Source organism: Musca autumnalis, unplaced genomic scaffold (assembly GCF_047663935.1).
Source record: "Musca autumnalis isolate F117 unplaced genomic scaffold, ASM4766393v1 scaffold_2, whole genome shotgun sequence".
In the NCBI taxonomy this organism is placed as follows: Eukaryota; Metazoa; Arthropoda; class Insecta; order Diptera; family Muscidae; genus Musca; species Musca autumnalis.
The window spans coordinates 71,260,892-71,281,055 of record NW_027411755.1 but is presented as its reverse complement, the minus strand read 5'-3'; the positions used below and the strand labels follow the sequence as shown (position 1 = coordinate 71,281,055).

General features: G+C 39.2%; 1 protein-coding gene across 1 annotated transcript in view; it reads left to right on the top strand.

Annotated features, from left to right (window-relative positions):
* Sur (Sulfonylurea receptor) overlaps positions 1-398 on the top strand; it is a 336,340-nt gene extending 335,942 nt beyond the window's left edge. The window contains exon 24 of the mRNA XM_073967904.1: positions 24-398. Coding sequence (XP_073824005.1) covers positions 24-203 — 180 coding nt within the window. The 3' untranslated portion in view covers positions 204-398. The remainder of the gene's footprint in view (positions 1-23) is intronic.
* The last annotated feature ends 19,766 nt before the right edge of the window (positions 399-20,164 follow it).

The following is a 20,164-nucleotide window of genomic DNA, read 5'->3' as shown; positions in this document are numbered from 1 at the left end:
TTAATAAATTGTATTTCTTACAGCATCGTTTATCAACAATTTTGGATTATGATCGTGTTATTGTATTGGAGAAAGGTGAAATTATTGAGGATGGTCCGCCGGGAGAATTGAAAAATAAGGTTGGCGGTATTTTTGCAGCACTTTTAAAATCCGGTCGGCCGTTATCTATTCTCAGTACGGATACTGGAATACAAAGCTTTTAGAATAGGTGCCCAAATGGATTTTTATATAACAAACATGGCGTGTTACGCTAACTTGTAGCCTTATTTATTATTTATTTTAATGTATGTATGTATAAATTGTACTTAATTGTAAATTTGTGTAGTTATGAATTTTAAAAGTGTATATAATCAAAAAACTATGCGAAATATATTTTTGTATGTATGTAAAAAATTAAAGAAGGCAATTTCCTTATTTAAAAATTTATTTTATTCATTCAATATTTTCCAATTTCCTTTGAAAATGTATTGTTTTCATGAGTAGCTGTGTCCTCCAGACTGTTCCAGTTTTACTTATGTCACATATTCCATAAGATGCAACGTTCCTCTATGCAGTGTCATGTATTCAGCCATTTGAAAAATGTCATAACAATCCACATATGGCTTTGGTTATGATCGGATAACTGACAATCTCTCACACCCTATGTGTGTCTTGGCTTCATTTATTCAGTTTTTGTTTTTCCTCTTTCAGATTCATTTGTTAGCATTGCATGCTTTTAGTCCTTATGTTATTGCATAACAATATTGCATGGCATCACAGACACACAGAGTGAGAGATATAAATACGTGTTGGCAACACGTGCAGCTGCCCAACACATATGCACTCATGTAAAGCGCTTTATGAGATTCTTTTGTTAAAATAACAAATCTGTGTTTTGTATTCGCCAAGAACGAATGTCTTATAACACTTATTTTAAGATTAACCATTTCAAAAATAAATGTCAAAATCACTAGAGACTGATAATAATGACATAAAGTACTAATATTTTTATGCGTGATGTGGGGAATGTAAAATACCAAAATTCTAGTTACACCTGATCACTGTTAACATGAGAAAATTTCGGATTTATGTATGTAAGTTCCTCTTTTATTTCATATGGACCCATACCTCCCGTGGTACTACCTGGCAAGCACGATTAGCCTGAATTAAATTTAAATGAAAGGTGCTTACACCTGGGAACACCTGGCAATGTTCAAAGATAAGAAAAATCAAAAAACCAGAAAAATGGATTTTTAAATAAAGCGCGTTCAAAGTTCACATTTTTTAAGTTTATTTTAGGTTTTCGCAATTTTGCTTGGAAACCGCAAGTCCTATCGAAATGGGGCTAAAGAAAATTTTGTAGCTGTGAAAATTCTCTAGAGAATTGACCCTTATGATTTTTCCCTAGGATTTACCATTTTTGAGATATTAAAGTTCAGGTCACATTTTTAGGTTTTTTTTAGGTTCTCGCAATTTTGCTTTGAAACCGAAATTTCTATCGAAATGCGATTACAGAAATTCGTTTAGCTGTGAAAATTCTCTAGAAGATTTGCTTTTTTAGTTTTTCCCAAGGTTGTACCATTTTTGAGATATATGTCTAAGTTTAAGTTGGGAAATTGCAGTCATGGCATTGTTTTATAATTTTAACTTCTATATCTCAGAAACGGTAACACCTAGAAAAGTATCGTGAAGGTCAATCTTATAGATAATTTTCACTGCTACAACATTTTCTTCAGCCCCTTTTCGATAGAACTTACGGTTTCCAAGCAAAATCGTGAAAACGTAGAAAACCCTTAAAAATGTAAACTTTGACCGCTATTTATTTAAAAAGCCATCCGGCGATTTTTTTAGTTTTTTTGATTTTTCTCATCTATTAAAATTGTAGTTTCAGAATCCGCAAAAACTTTCCAGGTGTAAGCTCTTTTCATTTATAGTTGGTTAGGCGCACCGTGTAAGCTAATTTTAAACCCCGCTAAAGACAGTGAGCAATTATATGCTGGTCAAGATGTTATGGGTTAAAAGCAGTGGTGCGAAAGATATAACAGATTGCAAACACACAAACGAAGTGTTTTTACTCAAAGCTCAAAAATGTGGCTCAAAAAGTTAATTTGCGCGGATGCTATGACCGCGTAAATGAATAAAAGGAAGTAAAAACACGTTGAAGCAAACGAGTTTTTTTACGTCGTTATTCTATTGGCAGTTAAACCGTTTAAATTACGGATATCAGTCCAAAGTAAAAGTAGAAAAATACAAAATGAAGATTACACTTCTAATGTATCATATTTCAAAATCTCCACGTTATCCACATTTTATGGATGCTGACATTTTGAAGCCAGATTTTAGGTGTTTTTTGTATTTTTGATCTAACTGCAATGCGCATTCGGATACTTCAGAAAATATGTAATACTCGTAGTATTAAAGTACTCGATTACGCATAATTTGATGTGTATATTGACTATGTAGCTCAGACAGCATCACAGTAATCCACTGCCAAGTGCGATATTTTTTCGAAAAAACTCTATTTTTTGGTACAGTATTTACAACATCCTTTTGATTGTGCTGGGACCCCAAGATATTTTAGTTTTTTGACGGTCCGGATCATATAAATCACAGATCGTGAAAATCCATCCACTAGAACGGCGAAAACAGCAACTGCAAATACCGAAAAATGTGCGTAAAATGTTTTTGAAAATATCGCTGATTAAATCGCGTTTTCTGTGGATCGTGTCCTTTTCAATGAAGAAACTAACACATCACTCGCGTTTTTGCGAAAACAGTGGTTTAAAAAAATTAGTTTCATGGGAGCTTTATCCGATTTATCCCAAAAATAGTGTGTGATGCTACATCCACGGTTCTTGATGGATTTTATCGAAATATATTTAGATAGATGTATTTTTTCATGGATGATAGTGAAATCGGATGCGCATAAAAAGTGTATGCACATTGTGCAAAATATAAGCGTAATACAGTTTGTTGCACACTAAACTGCAGACGATGCACAGTGTTGCCGCTTCCCTGTAAACGTGGACAAAAATAGAAGGAGTTGACCTAGGTCGATGAATTTTTAAACAAGTACTAATGCGGGCATAGGAATGAAGAATTCCCATTTTGGTCCATATCGGTTCAGATTTGGATATATCCCCCATATATATATTTCTCCGATTCTGCAATAACTCAGCCAATTTTAATTGAACCGCCTTCAAATTTAATATGCGATATTTGCTTGGGCCCCTGATCAGTTTTACCGATTTTGTTAAAAATCGGATCAGATTTCGATATAGCCCCCACAGATATATATTTCCCCGATTTTGCTATAACTCAGCCAATTTTAATTGAACCGCCTTCAAATTTAATATGCGATATTTGCTTGGGCCTCTGATCAGTTTTACCGATTTTGTTAAAAATCGGTTCATATTTGGATATATAAAACGAAGCAGTCAAATAAAGTGAATTTATCCACTGAGGGAAAACAAGGATTCTTGCTCCTTTCGTTCAAATTGTTTATGATGATATGGTTGTGGCTCCGAGAATCGGAGTTTATAGGATGTAAACTTTGCATTTTTTAATTCGAAAGAGATATCTGTTTCATGTACCAAATGGTCGAAACTGCAATTTGCTGCAATTTTTAGATACACTCCATGAAAGAAGCGAAATTCGTGAGTTTTGTATAACACGTTACTGTTTCAATCAACATAACGGTACTTTATGTATACACATTATATGTAAACTTTTTTTTTCATAAATTGCAAGACTATCGACCACTCTTTAATTCCCTATTCAAAAGTTGTGGAATATGTCAATAACTTCTTTAAAAAATTTCCATGAACATGGGTTTCTTTTTTAAATACATTTTAGTAAATGTCACATACGAAAAATTTTCTACGTTTAACGAGCTATAACTTTATAGTAACATGAAATATCGACAACATCTTTGAGGTTTGTCCTATTTGAAGTGTTCTCAATAAAATAAAACCATAAAATTATAAAAAAGTCAAGAACACATTTTTCGATTTTTGTCCACTGAGGCAACACTGTGCGATGCTACATCTTAGCGGCCAAAATAAATCCTAACAAATTTTTACAAATTAAAAGAGACGAATTCGCATACGCATCAAGTGATTTTGAGGATTTCGCGATTTACACGCATTTCAAAATGAACATTACTCGATACAGTTTTATTTCAAGAGTATATCCCATTTAAAGGAACCCAACATTTATTTGAACTATACCCATATCTTCCGCTAGATGTTAGCGTGTATTCGAGAAGTGATTAGAATAAAAAATTTGGTTTTTTGCGTGAAATTTAACTAAAATAGAAGAATAACTATTTTCCTAGATTTTTTTCAACTAAATCACAAAATAAATTTTAATAAATATTTTCTCTTACAAAATTTTTACAAATTTCCTCAATATATTGTTTTGTTTTTGCTATAATATGCAAACCACTAAACGGATTTGTATTGTTTTGGTTTCATTTAAATCTTCGCGCTGTTTAGATTATATTTTTCATTTTTTTATATATTTTTCAGATGCATAAACAGGTTGAATTTTATGAAAACAAGTTGGATACTACCAATTGTTTGGAATTCTTTCCTAATTTCCGCAAAAATGTACAAATTATTCACTAAAGTTATGGGACCTCAGTAAATATATAGTATATAGGAAGCCATAAATTAACAATATTTATCGCTATAATGAATAGCGTTTTATAACGCCATAACTTTTGCGCGCAATATCCAAAATTAGTATCTCGAACAAATTTGAGAATGGGATTTTTTTCTCAATCCATGTACCAAAAATGGTCCATGTAGCGTCAAAAAAAAAATCTTTTTTTTTTAATGGAATATTAAACAAGTGAGCCAAGACTATAGTCGGGTCGGGGCCGACTATGTGATACCCTACACCACCACTTCTCCTGTGCACAAGCTTTTGACTGGTAAAATTCAAAATATTAAAATTGGGATAGCTTAGTGCCTTTGCTCTGAGTGTCTTCATTAATACAGGTCAATTTTGTTGAAACGCATTTAAGTACATCGTCAGTACAACTTACAACTTTTAGAAGGTCCCCAACCAAAGGTGTGATATCCGTCATTATTATTAAAATCGCAAAAATGAAAAGTTGGGTTCTATTAGCGACTATTGCGATATCTTCGTTGTGTGACCACCTACGACAACCTACGTTATATCGTTTCAAACGTGATATTTTCTACTATTTTCTACTTTTATTTTTCTCCAAATAACTTTTTTGCTCATTCGGACCCCTAGATATTATCCGAACATCACCAAAATCAATAGGCTTCTTCCCCTCCGGGACCCCCATCAACACCCAAAATTTCGTAACGCTCCGTTACGTAAAATTGCGACCTGTAGCGTGATTTCCAAAAAAATGGAAAAATGGGATGTTTTACCGACTATTGCAATATCTCCGTTATTTGGTCACATACGCCGACCTAGTTTGCATCATTGTAAAGATGCAAACTTCTACTTTCATAGTCAGGCTTTGCTTTTGAAAAGTCCCCAACCAAAGCTGTGATATTCGTCATTATAATTAAAATAGCAAGAATGAACATTTGGGTTTTATTTGCGACTATTGTAATAGCTTCGTTGTTTGATCACCTACGAGAACTTACTTTACATCATTGGAAAGGTGATATTTTCTACTTTTATTGTCAGGTCTTGCTTTTGGTATACCCCATATAGAAGCTGAGATATTCGCTTTGGAAAAAACCGTTGTCTTTTTATCCACATAAGTTTTTTGCCCATTCTGACACCTGAATATTATCCGACCATCACCAAAATTCCCCTCCGGGACCCTCATCAACACCCAAAATTTCGTGACGATTCGATCAAAATTGCGACCTTTAGCGTGATTACAAGGTTTAGATGGACAGACGGACGGACACACATAGCCAGATCGACTCAGCTCGTCGAGACATTCATTTTGGTATACATAAGTATGGGTCTACGCCCATTATATCGATGCGTTACAAACTTTTTGGCCAAAACCAACTTATAATACCCTCCCCACATAGTGGTGTAGGGTATAAAAAACGAAGTGACCCAAAGAAACCAAAGGTATTTTCGTCTTCCATGGACTTCGACAATACCGAATTTATGCATCAGAACCCCTGCAAAAAAATTTTGTCCACTTTTGTATCACAGTGTAATTAAGAATGATCTTTATAATTTGGTACATCAATCAGTTTCTTCTACTCCTAGCATGTTTGGTATGGAAAATGGGCTATATCGGTCCACTTTTGCAGCACTCCTATTGCACCATACACACAGCTCTTTATTATAAAACAAGTAAAAAAGTATCAGTCGGTTTTGCCGACAGAGATATACCCTCAGCCTGTGTATATTGAAACAATTTTTTCCCAAAAAAACTCATGTATTTAGGGAATTTTGGGCGTTTGAAGTAACAAAAATGTTGATTAGGATTAGAGATCAAAAGTTTTGTGGAGGAGATACTAAAAAGAATGGATCTCCAGGCACTATGGTACCATAGGGGTTTTTTACAACTTCAGGGATGTTTGCTCAAGAAGTATGGACTTGCCCCTGAAACAACTTTTACCATCGCAATTGAGGCAGCGAATGCAAGTTGCTTCAACAAAAATTAAAGTGGTTCGAAAGCAGGTCTTAAAGTGAACATGTATCCGAAATTTTGTGTGGGAGGTACCGGATGGAGTGGACAAATATAGTCCATATTTGAACCTGATCTATATCTGGTAGATATATAAGGATGTGTAAAGTATGGTCCAATTCGGCCACTCTCTTCATGAGTTTATCGTACGCACAATTTTTCCGAATATTTTTGAACTTTTGTGGGGGAGGTACCTGAAGGAGTGGACCGATATGGCTTATCTTCGAACTTAAACTATGTTTGGACAAAATATTACTTTGAACCGAATCGGCAGACCTCAGGAAGTATGGACTTGCCCCTGATGAAACTTATACCGTCGTATGGAGGGCAGTGAATACAAGTTGCTAAAGCAAAAATCAAAGCGATTCGAGAGATGGTCCTAAACTGAATTTTTCCAAATTTTTGTGTGAGAGGTACCCGACGGAGTGGACCGATTGAGTCCATATTAAAACCTGATCTAAGTCTGGTACACGCTCCACGATGGGCAAAGTATGGACCAAATTGGTTACTCCCTTCAAGAGTTATCGTGCGCACAAATTTTCCGAACATTTTCGAACTTTTGTGGGGGAGGTACCGGAAGGAGTGGACCACTGTAGCTCATCTTCGAACTTAAACTAAGTTTGGGCAAAATATAACGAAAGCCAAAATTTGAACCGGATCGGTTCATCCGTTCGAGAGTTATCGTGCGCTCCAGCCAGCCAGACAGACAGACATACGGACGGACATTGCTCAATCGACTCCAAATTGTCTGAAACACATTTCGTCCAAACATACTTGGGGTCTAAAACCATTATTTCGATGAGGCACATTTTGCCCGTATGAAAGTGTATATACCCTCGTTAGCATAAATGCTGAGGGTATAATAGAATTCCGCAGCCGCGAGAGCCCTGTTGTTAATTTTTTTTGATAAAAATCCTCTCTCCACCCATAAAAAATACCTTCTAACATAAAACATATGTTAAAATTGAGATATGTTACAAAATGTTGCAAACATATATTTGTTTGGACACAAACAAATTATGTTTGGATCCAAACATATATAGTTGTTTGCAATCAGTCCCAAACAAATATTTGTTTTTTCTGCTTGTGGAGTTCAAAAAACTTCTCCACTAGTTTGGATATAAGTACTCGTATTGGAAAAAGAGGAGGTTTTAACCTAGGTTTAGGATTCCTGGTGGTCACACAATTTCTCCATCAAAAATTTTGGATATTTTCATCTCAAATGGGATGTACTCGTACTACATCTACACCGAATTTGTGTGGCATTGGTCCACGTTTTGGTATGACCCAGACGATTTTAAGTATTTCGAAGTTTGTATCAATATTTTCGCCCTTAATTGGCTGTAATTTGGCATTTAGGGTACCCGAAGATCAAAAAACTTTCTCACCACATTTTAAAAACAGAGAGAAAATTTATTATTATATTTTTGTTCAGAATATTTCCACCACCATGATGAGTGGGTATAAAAATTCAGACGACTTTTTTACTTGTTCATTGTCAATTTTTACTAACCCGCTTCCTTGGCATTGCGTTGTGTCCGTCCGTAAACTAATTTGGATTCAAGTTCGTCCACATGTTTCTCAAGTATACGATCCTTTTTTAGTTTCTAATGACGTCCATAGTTAGAGTGGCGCTGTCATCTTTACCGAGATTTGTTGTTCGTAGTTGTGAGAGCTGAGTAGAGCCATGACACACATTGGGAAAAAATGCAGATCTTGCGTGCAGAAAATAAATTTCGATGTTTTATTGTATGTTTATCCATAACTATGATAAGTATAGTTTTAGATTGACAATTTTACTTCATTTATTGATATATTTGGACGATTTGCATTAATTATATATTTTTTTGATATAACTCCCATCGGTCGGTACCTCCCGATTTATGTAATTTTGATGATTTTAGCCGCATTATCCAACTGAAATGGCTGACATTTGGTATTTAGTCTTCGTTTGGGGTATAAAATATTCCAACAGCGAATTGTCGGTACAGGTCCACTTTTTCAAACGAAATGGCTGAATATACATAATTTATGGTGGAGGGTGTAATAAGATTTCAAAATCACCCCATTCTGCACTTTTTGGTAATAAAAAACTTGTATTTAACAGTATGTTTGGAGACGAATCACTGCATAAATTTTCCTACTTCCACCCGTATGGAAACGTAGGACGGACTTTTTCATTTTGTAATTTCTTATCTGCTATGCCGTGATCAATTCTTAGTGATATTTGGTCTTATCTGTCAAAATGGTTCCCATAATCGAAGTTTTATTTGAAGCAAACATAGAAAAAGCTTAGTTCCCGAATTGGCATATTTCCTAAAAATTGCTATAAAAACAAAAGTCGCAGGAAAAATTTAAGACATTAATATAGACAAGATACATAAAAAAATTAATAAAAAATAATTTCCATACTAAACCCCTATTTTAATTGAAGAATTTAGGAAAAATGGGCCTTACATTTATTTACCCGAAACATCTAAATTAAAATAACTTATGGGTTACAAAACTATTTAATTTATTTAAACACCATTACGGTATATCAAAAATACAAAAGATTTCACAATAATATATACACAGAATTCACACGTCTATCGCAATTTTACACCTAAAAAAGGTCATCGTTAACATTGTAAAAAATATACATTTTAAATGTACAGTATAGTCTCGATAATCCGGACACCACATGCTTCGGCAAAGTCCGGATTATCGAATTGTCCGGATTACCGAGTAGTTACAAAAACATAATTTTGTAAGTTAAAATCATTAATAACGGACGTTTACTAGATAATAACCTGATATCTAAGTAAAACGAATTCATGTTAGGCAAATATCACGTGTTGCGACCATTTTTAGACTGAGAGAAGCTGTACCGGCTACCATATTTACCTCTGCATTTTACTCCTCCAGCGTAATTTAGGTGACATTCCCCGTGTATTTTGTAGTCTAAAACTTCTCTACTATTGGTGTTTATTTATTCAGTTTTTTTTTTCAAGGACATAAACTTCGTAGCCCATCTACGGATATTGATTTTCAGAGTCCACGAGTACACGAGCCTCTTACGATTGAGATATAACTTCAGAATTCGAATGTACTCATCTCATTATGGTGAATATATTTTAGTCATTTCTATGAATAGCAGCAACTGGCTTTATCTCGTCGTCGAAACCAGAGAGGGTATTGTTTTATATTAATGTTATAGTCTTCGAATAAGACAATACGGAATTTAAATCTATTGGATGCAAAATTACGGGAATACAACAACAATTCGTAGTTCCCGGTAATTTTGTATATCAAAGAATGAAAATAAAATAACTCATACTTTTTGAATAACTTATTGAAATTTCTATACAAGTTGTTTGATTGTCTAACTTATTTTTTACGTTACCGACAAAAATCGGTAAAATTCAAATGTTTATAATTTCGGTAATTAACGATAGTTTAAATAAGGTTGCGACCAAAAACAGTAATCGTTATGTTCTGTGTATTGCAAGAGCGCTCTCAGCTCTTATTTAAACTTTTCATTCATTTTTTATTTTTAATGTTACCGATTTTTGTCAGTAACTCAAAAAATGAGTTAGAGAATCTAGAAAATCTAAATGAAAAACTAAGCTATTAACCCCAACGTTTTAAATGTTTTAAACATTTCTAGGTAAAATATCCTTGGAATACATTGCATGCTGCTAAGGGACTTTCTCACTAATCAAAAGGCCAATTAACTAACATCCAACATAGATTTTTAAGGAAACTAAACTTCCCAACATCCATTAATAATTGAACGGTAGAAAAATCATTCGACAGATTCAGATAGTTAATTCCATACAACAATTCCTACTGTACCGTTATTCCGTTCTGATTAACTATTTCTAATTATTAAAGATATGCCATTTGTTTTCGAAAGTATTCAAAACTCGCGGTGTAGTTCGAAGTTAAATTCAAAATTTCGAAGACAAAATAAAAAAATACTAAAAATTAAATTAAATGTAGTTTGGTTAAAAAATGTAGCTAAAATCCTCAAAATACCAAAAATCGGGAGGTACCGTTGTATGGGGGTTATACCACAACATGGACCAATATTGGCGATTTTTGGTGGAGAAGTTTCGTGGGCAGCGAGAACCTTAAATGCCAAATAACGAACAATTCGGTTAAAATTTTAGCTAAAATCCTCAAAATACCGAAAATCGAGAGGTGCCATTATGTGGGGCCTATACCAAAACATGGACCTATGTTGACGATTTTCAGTGAAGAAGTTTCGTGACCACTGAGTACTTTAAATGTCAAGTTACAGTTAGTTCGGTTAAAAATTGTAGCTAAAAATCTTCAAAATCGGGAGGTACCGTTATATGGGGGCTATACCAAAACATTAACCCATTTTGACGGTTTTTGGAAGGGCGAAATGTCACGTTTGACGACGTTCCGTTGACTGATCCGAAGAGGAGCGCAAGTTATTTCAATTCAACAGTTTGTCGATCACCCCGAGAGTGGCAGGGCGAAGAGAAGAGTATTAAGTCGCATCAGATCTCTTCCGGTCGAAGATGAACCACCACAGTTTACAATGGATGATGCAGCGATTGCCATCAGGAACGCTAAATTATCCAAAGCGATGGGTCCTGATGGAACCTCCATGGTAATGCTGACACAGCTGGATGAGCTGGGAGTGGAGTATCTTACTAAAGTTCTCAACTTGTCGCTAGCCACTCTTATTGTTCCCGAAGTCTGGAAAATGGGCAGGGTGATCCCGCTATGAAGAAAATACATTCGGGTGCAAAAATATAGCGTTTTAGCTATATTATTGTTGACGCTAGAGTGATTACAACAGACGGATAGACGGACTTGGCTATATCGACTCAGAATTTTATCCTGATCAAGATTATATATACTTTATAGGGTCGGAAATGTGTATTTCAATGCGTTACAAACAGTAAAACAAACGTAATGTACCCTTCATTGTATGGTGGAGGTTTTAAAAATGTATATCTATATATCTATAGTGCAATGTAAAGACAAGGACTTGACAACAAAGCCTGCAAATTTTATAGGCCCCATGTATCAACGAGGCTTCATCCGAGTACAGTTAGTAACTTACTACAAACCCTCACCGTATTATGAAATCTCTATTTGGTAGGAGATTGCTGCCTAGGTAAGGGTTGGTTTGTTCAAATTGTCCTTCATTCAGGATTATAGCATTTTGAATGTAGAAAATTGCGGATTACAAACCGAACTGTTTAAGATCGGTGAGGAATTGCTCTATTTGGCAAGAAGATTATCCTACGATCCGTCCAAAAAACCTGAAGAATCAAAAATGCAAATCAATGCTTACCCCTTTTAATCGTCTATAAAACTGTCCGCCCATACGTTTGAAGGCATTCAAAGTTATTGCTGATATTGGTATTCCCACATGGCAAGATAACATTAACTGATACGCGAATAACTGTTAAAATTGGTAAGAAGCAAATATGTTGGTAAGTACCAAACAAAGTTATAGACTGCAAAAAAGTCAATTACTTAGATCTGGCGGTAAACAACGAAAAAGCAGACTGATGCTATTAACACACAACATGTTAGAAGTGATAGCATTACTGTAAGCGTTTGAAAAGATGAGGGAAAAATAGAAACAACTACGAAACCACAAACAACAAATGAAACAACATCCCATTGAAAAAATACATGCCGGACTAATTCTACTCGAAAAGATACTGAAACGAAATCAAACCAATTATAACAAGTGTATTGATATTCTATTCCTTACTTCCCCATCTTCTTAAGAAACTTGTTGGTATGAAAAACCGATTGCCTATACTACTTCAATTCAGTGTTTGATGTATTGTTGATGTTACATCTTTTTTCTTATTTTGGTACATAGTTCATTCCTCTTTAAAGCACAGACGTTAAGGGTATTTGTTTTGGGGTGATACTAAATAAAACAAGGTTTAAAGTGTTAGTAATTGGCAACTACAGAGTTCGATCCCACGGCAGCGGATTCCTTCGCACCGGATTGACCCGGAATCACACAACATCAATGTTCCGGCCAGCGGTTGCCACCTGCGTGTACATGTGTTTGTATTTGTTTCGTTTTTCTGTATGTGGAGCAACATATCCCGGAATGCCTGCTCCGGATTCTTTTGGTCCGTGCCGGGACGGAAGAAAATCCAGGACCAATATATTTGTGCTTGGTTTGCCACATCCGCATCTTCACCCACATTCAAACTTCGGTGAGATGCAATAAATGTCAGGAGTGGGTGCATCTAAGGGGTTGCCCTGGACTTGTCCACGCGAGGGACTATGACAGGCACTATGTTGCTGCATGCTGCGCGAACACAGCGCCCAGTGAGTCGTCGTCAGATTACCAAACTCCTTCGCCGTCAGAATACGAAACTCCCCCGCAGTCCCCTCAGCCGTTGTTGTTCCAATCAAAATGCATCCTTTTTGCAATTTAATTGCAATGGACTCTGAGGTAAGATCAAAGAAATAGTGGAATTTATGAATCGGAAGAAGATCAAGGTGGCGTCGGTGCATTAAACCAAGCTCAACAACAACTGCAGCTTAGAAGTGGTGGTGGTAGCTTTCCTTTTGCACCAATCTGTTCAATACAGGCCTACCGTACATCGAGTTGCTGAACGTATACATTCCGCCGAGAAATAGTTGTATCTCAAATTACAAGACTAACATTAGCAAGCTTTTCGAAGGTCAAAATCGTCTGGTCTTGGAGGACTTTAATGCGCATCATGATATGTAGCATTCGGCTGGACAGATCGATAGCTCTACGTTTTGCCCGGTCAATGAGGACACAGCTACCAGAATTAGAGGAGAGTGTCACAGTTCGTCAGACATAACCACCGTGACACCGGGTCTGACAAATGACGTTACCTGGCAGCCCGTAATTTCCCTTGGATCAGACCATCTCCCCATTCGTCAAGCATAAGAAAGCTGATTGACCAGGATTCAGAGAGTCACCAATCACCGCTTCGGAGAACTGCCCAATCCTTTTGATGTTCGGGAAGCGGAAAGGACGTTCCGGGGCATCATCAGTGCTGAAGCCGATCGCTATACACCCGAAGTAAGAACAAACTTCCCAGCAGAGGCGACGAAATTAGCAAATGAACTTGATGAGCTTCGTCGAGAAAACTCCAGTGAATCCAGAGTCAGGGAGCCGACACTGGAAATTAACAGGCTGCTCGGCGAGCATAAGCGGAACAAGTGGTTAAATCATCTGAAGAGTTGCAACATTGGAGCCGGTTTAAGTGAATTGTTGGCAACGGTTAAGTCACTCTCGAACCCTGGAAGGATGGAACATAGGACCTCAGTGTCGTCGACAATTGACAGTTTGTCGAGCACCCCGAGAGTGACAGGGCGAAGAGAAGAGTACAACGTCGCATCAGATCTCTTCCTGTCGAAGATGAACCACCACAGTTTACAATGGATGATGCTGCGAATGGCATCAGGAACACTAAATCATCCAAAGCGTTGGGCCCTGAAGGAATCTCCATGGTAATGCTGAAACAACTGGATGAGCTGGGAGTGGAGTATCTTACTAAAGTTCTCAACCTGTCGCTAGCCACCCTCATTGTTCCCGAAGTCTGGAAAATGGGCAGGGTGGTTCCGCTACTGAAGCTAGGCAATGATGCCAGCAAAAGTGAATCGTACAGGCCGATTTCGGTTTTATCGTCTGTAGCAAAGACTCTTGAGGCATTAGTCCTCCTTTGCATCAGAAATAGCTATCTAGTTGCCGATCATCAGCATGGATTCCGAAAGCAGCACAGCACGACAACAGCGCTGCACGCCATCTACACATATATTTGTCGAGGACTCAACCAAGAAAGGCCGTGTGATAGAACGGTGATGGTGGCGCTTGACTTATCAAAAGACTTTGATACTGTCAGGCACTCCACGCTGTTTGAGGACATTGAGCAGACAACCCTCCGGCTAAGTCTGAAACGGTGGATAATCAATTATTTGTGTGACCATAATAAACATGCATCTATCAGATACCACTGTGATAGTACGTTTATATATAACCGGATTTAACAAACCCAATGGGTTTCAAATGTCAGTTCCTTTGCAAATACGTCAAATAAATCCTCATTAAGAAGGTTAACCCTACAAAAGGCTATAACATAAACATGGCCTGAGAAACCTAAACAAGTTCTCAAGGAAGGTTACTACAAGGGCTGCACGAAAACTATCTGGCCTAGGCAACACCGTGTGTTGCCGGGCGCCATTTGAAATTTGTTTGGAAAGTTTGACAGTTTTTAGCCTAAACGTACTCAGTACGGTTTGACATACAACCACGTGTTGTTTACAGTGACTTGAAAAAAATCACTTTGTAAAACAAAAATGGAATTTAATTGCAAAAAATTTCGTCCGTACATTTTCCACAATTTTCGACGTGGATAAACACGACAATAGTACATTGATCAAATTAAATCTTTGTATGTCGGTAAAGGACCATCCTATAGCACTATAAAAAACTGGTTTAATGAATTCAATCGTGGCCGACACTCGCCAAAAAATTAAGATCGTGAGGGTCGCACAAAATCGGCCATTGTGCCAGTAAAAACTTAAGCCGTGCGTGAACGGATAATGCAAGATCGCCATGTTACCGTGAGATAGAGGCATTCTTGGACATTTCTTCCACCAACCAATATTTCATATTGTGGTAACACATGGCCGCAAAAATGGATTTTTTTGTTAGATCCGGCAAAAAAGGCTTTTGTGGATTGGTGCAAAGAAATTGTAAATAAAAACGATGGCGGAACTTCAAACGACGTTTATAAGATGGTCACAGACGACGAATCTTGGATCTATGCTTAGGAGCCAGAAAGCGAGCCAAATCCAACGAAAGTTTTTCTTCGGCAAAACTGACCGTGTGGCGACTATACGGCTTGAGATATTTAGGACGGTTAATTCTGAGTGGTACACTACAATTTGTTTGCCTAAAGTCTCCTGAGAAATTCGAAAAACGAACGAGAGAAGACGAATCATTCTGCAGCATGACAATGCATATCAAAAAAGGCGTGGTCAACGATTTTCATCGCCAGAATATGTTGCAAAAGCGTTCAAAAGCCATGTTTTGGAGATGTCTCAATCGGAGTGAAATATGTGATTCAACAATTGGATTGAGCGCATGAAAAAGTGAATAAATCATGCTGGAGACTACCTAAGAAAACAATAAAACTATTTTTGATGGCAAATATTCGCGTTTTCATCATTAGGCCAGATAGTTATTGTACAGCACTCGTACTACAAGAGACTTTAAAAATTACTTAAGGAAGAATATACTACTGCAAGAATCCGAAATCGCTTCGTTTGTCCATCGTGACCAGGATTGTAATTTGTTGAAAATCGAATGCGAGCTGTGTTTGTTAAGATGAGAATGACTGGATCGTGGGACTGACGATGAAAATGTTAGGAGAGTTCGAGCAGCTGGCTGTGATTCTGGTGGAGAGTTCCTTATTGATTGATGCAAAGTTGGATTCTGCTTAGCAATAAGAACGCCGCGTAGATCGTTCGGAAGCTGGTATTGCCATATCTCGTGATAAGCAGTAACATCGTCAAAGACAGTTATGTTATCCCCTTGTAGCAGGTGAATTATGTTAAGGTGATAACTTTCCCCTAAGCTGTTGAAAATTTAGATTTAGGTAAGATCGGTCAAATAGGAGTTCAGCCTTTCACAAATGGCACTAGGGAAGATACCTGACGCTAGACATATACGATCCTTGAGGAACATCCTGTTTCACTTTACGGACATATAATTGATTATCCAACATTTCTAACTTGGCCGGAGGGATATCCTCAAACAGCGTGAAGTGCCAGAAAGTATCAAAGGCTTTCTATAGGTCGAGCACCAACAGCACTGTCCTATCGCACGGTTTGTTCTGTTTGAGTCTTCAAACGTGACTGAGGTCGTAACTTTCTTCTTCCCAGGTGACTTTACCGTTGATCACAATTCATTTATTCCGGATACAATGTTCTAACTCTTGAGGTGTTTTAGCCACCTGTAAAATTCTAGTGCACGCTTCCTGACTCTGGGGACACTAGAGTTGGCTCGACGAAGTTCATCACGCTTATTTGCTAATCCCTCCGCCTCTGCTGGGAAATTTGGTCTCACTACGGGCATTCGATCATCATGTATATATCGAGCGGCTGCAGCTACCCGAACATCAGACATTTTGGGCAGATCTCCGAAGCGGTGATTAGTGAATTCTCTGAAACTCGGCTAATTGGCTTTCCCATGATTGACGAAAGTGCGGCGTCCACAGATGATTAATTCGGGAGGTCTCGTGATGGAAACAATTGGTGTGTTCCAGTACTGCACATTTCTACACATTTTTACTATTTTTTTCGATAACATAAAGGAAAAATCGGTTATCGGAGTAAAAATGTGTAGAAATGTGCAGTACTGGAACACACCAAATAATAATTTGTCAGATCAGGTTGCACTCTTCGCTAATTCTGTAAGGGGCGTCTTATGCTGGTCCGGTCATTGTCGGGACAAGACAACTAATGAAGAGCTTTAAAGGTCCCTAAGACCAGTCAGCGTCATGTCGCCAATTGTGAATGAGGTCATATCTTCCTGATCTTATCTAGTCACTAGTTCCATTTGACTTACCGACCAACCTGTTAACTTCCGATGTCAGCTCCCTAACTCTGAGGTTGACCCGATCCCCATGAACGCTATTACATCTGGGTCGATGTTAATGGGAGAGGCATATGGGCCCTCGTCGATAGCGGAGCAACCCTTACATATGTCGACAGTTCCGTGGGGAAATACCTAGATGGGAATGGCGTTGTGCCACTTGCGATGATCCGAAAGGTCCAGCTGGCTGACCAGCAAATGGCCACCTGCGGGAGAGTATATCCAGAGAGGATCACATTCAACGATAAGGCGACAGACACCGAGACGTTAGTCGAGCACGTGGTACTTGGTACGAACTTGGTACGAGGGCAGCCGTCGGCGACCGGTCGGGTCTCCACTACCTCCATTGCTTAACCAGCCGGGAGTTTTTGTCCCCAGTAGAGAGTGGTCGTCTCGAGAAATTCTTGCACACGTATCAAGAAGCCCAGGAAAAATGTAATGGCCTTTGCACCAGAGCTGAACATCGTATCCTACTTAAGCACAAGAACCCGATTAAACAGCGATACATGCCTCGGAAACCAGCAATGATGGCTGTCATCAACAAAGAGGTTGATAACCTACTGGCCCTACAGCTCTCCAATCGTGCTGGCGCAGAAGAAAACCGTTGGATGGAGAATGTACATTGACTACAGGCAACTGAATGCAGCCAGCGAACAAGATGCTTACCCACTGCCCCAGATAAATTCCATCCTCGACTAACTAAAGGAAGCGAAGTTCATCTCCTTTTTAGACCCCAAGAGTGTTTATTAGCATATACCGCTGGAGAAATCCTCAAGGCCGTATACGGCATTTACTGTCCCAGGTCGGGGACTATTCCAGTGGAAAGTGATGCCGTTCGGTTTACACTCTGCACCGGCCACGTTCCAGAGGGCGCTCGACTCTATCATCGGACCAGACCTACACCAGCTGGTGTTCGTGTACCTGGACGACATCATTACCCTCGGCCGTACGTTCGATGAGCATCTCCGTACTCTTGACGAAGTACTGCGACGATTGGAGTAGGCCGGTATGCGAATAAACTTCGAGAAATGCGAGTTCGTACGCACGAGTATACGGTATCTTGGTCATTTGGTCACCTCAGAGGGAATCAGAACGGACCCCGACAAAGTTGCGGCAGTAAGGAACCTACCGGCCCCCACCAATTACGGCGAGGGGTCCTGGTAGTGGCGTCGTGGTACCGACGATTCGTTCCCAAATTTTCGGGCCTCATCAGTCCCCTCACTCGTCTGCTGAAGAAGAACGTTAAATGGACGTGGGGTGAGGAGCAGGAAACGACCGTTGTCCGGCTGAAGCAGACTCTTACCGAGGCACCCGTCCTACGCTTCCCCGATTTCAATCATCCCTTCTTCCTCCAAACCGATGCCAGTCAAGAGGTGTTGGGGGTAGTCCTGTTTCAACGACTCGGGGATCAAGAGTCGGTCATTGCGTATGGGAGTCGGACACTATCGAACCTGGAGAAAAAGTATTCCACGGCGGAGAAGGAGTGTCTTGGCATATAAGGGGGCATCTGAAAAATGAGGCCATACCTTGAGGGGTACCACTTCACCGTCATTACCGATCACCACTCCTTCAAGTGGTTGCATTCTCTTCAGAACCCTTCGGGGAGGCTGGTACGCTGGTCGTTAGAATTGCAACAATATAACTTCGATGTCGAATAGAGGAAGGGAAGCCTCAATGTGGTGGCCGACACCCTCTACCGAACTCCGTTGCCGACTACGGAGGCAGACACCCTATTGATGATCAAGCCAACCGATTGGTACAGCCGAACCAACCAACACCAAGAAGTACCCCGATCTGTAGGTGGTTGGGAACCACCTATACAAACACATACCACGTGCTACTGCTGTCGATCCACGTCCCGAGTGGAAAATGTGTGTTCTCGAGGGAGACCGGAAGAGTTCCAGCGTGCCCACCGCATTCTATGCGCCGAATGAGAACCAGACGGAGAGGACTAACCGGGTCGTAAAGACGATCATATCCCAACAGACATTGGGCTCAGTATCTCCACGAGGTGCCCTTCGCCATAAACACCGCCGTGCACGAACCGACAAAATATACGCCGGCAGAGATCATATTTGGCCGAAATATCAAAGCACATCATCCGGATGTGTCACGACTTCCGCTGGAGAAGGATAAGTTCGTCGAGGTATGGGAGGGAGAGCTACGGATAGGCAGCGTCAGTATTACAATCTGCGGAGGCGGATGTGGACTCCGGCCATTGAATCCAGAGTTTGGCGTATGGCCGGAGACTGCCGCCGACAAATTTGCGCATAAATTAGCGGAAAAGTTTTCGGGGCCGTACACCGTTTCCATTGTGGAGATAAGCGACGCGAAGGGGAAGAGAGTGCGAGTGCATGTGCAGGGTCTTAAGACCGTGCATGAACGTGAATAAGAAAAAAATGCAAGGGAAAAAGGTGGGGAAAAAATGAAAAGTCAACACAACTCCCAAAAAAAAATGGTCTACCCAAGAAAAATATTAAATTAATCCATGTCGATCCCAAAAAAAACCAGTATGCAGTTAACCGCCAAACGGACAACATGGAACGGAAGCGAACAAACCCAGCTAAGCCCACCACCCCACGCAATCCAGCCCCACAGCTACCACGCAATCCAGCTCAATAGCCACCACACAATCCAGCTCCATAGCCCCTACGCCATCCAGCTTCACAGCCACCACGGCCATTTCTTCCACCTCGAATGAGAACCCGATGGAGAGGACTAACCGGGTCGTAAAAACGATCATATCACAACAGGTAGGCAGCGATCACAGACATTGGGATCAGTATCTACCCTAGGTGGCCTTCGCCATAAACACCGCCGTGCACTAATCGACAAAATATACGCCGGCGGAGATCATATTTGGCCGAAATTTTAAAGCACATCACCCGGATGTTCCCGAAGATGTGTCA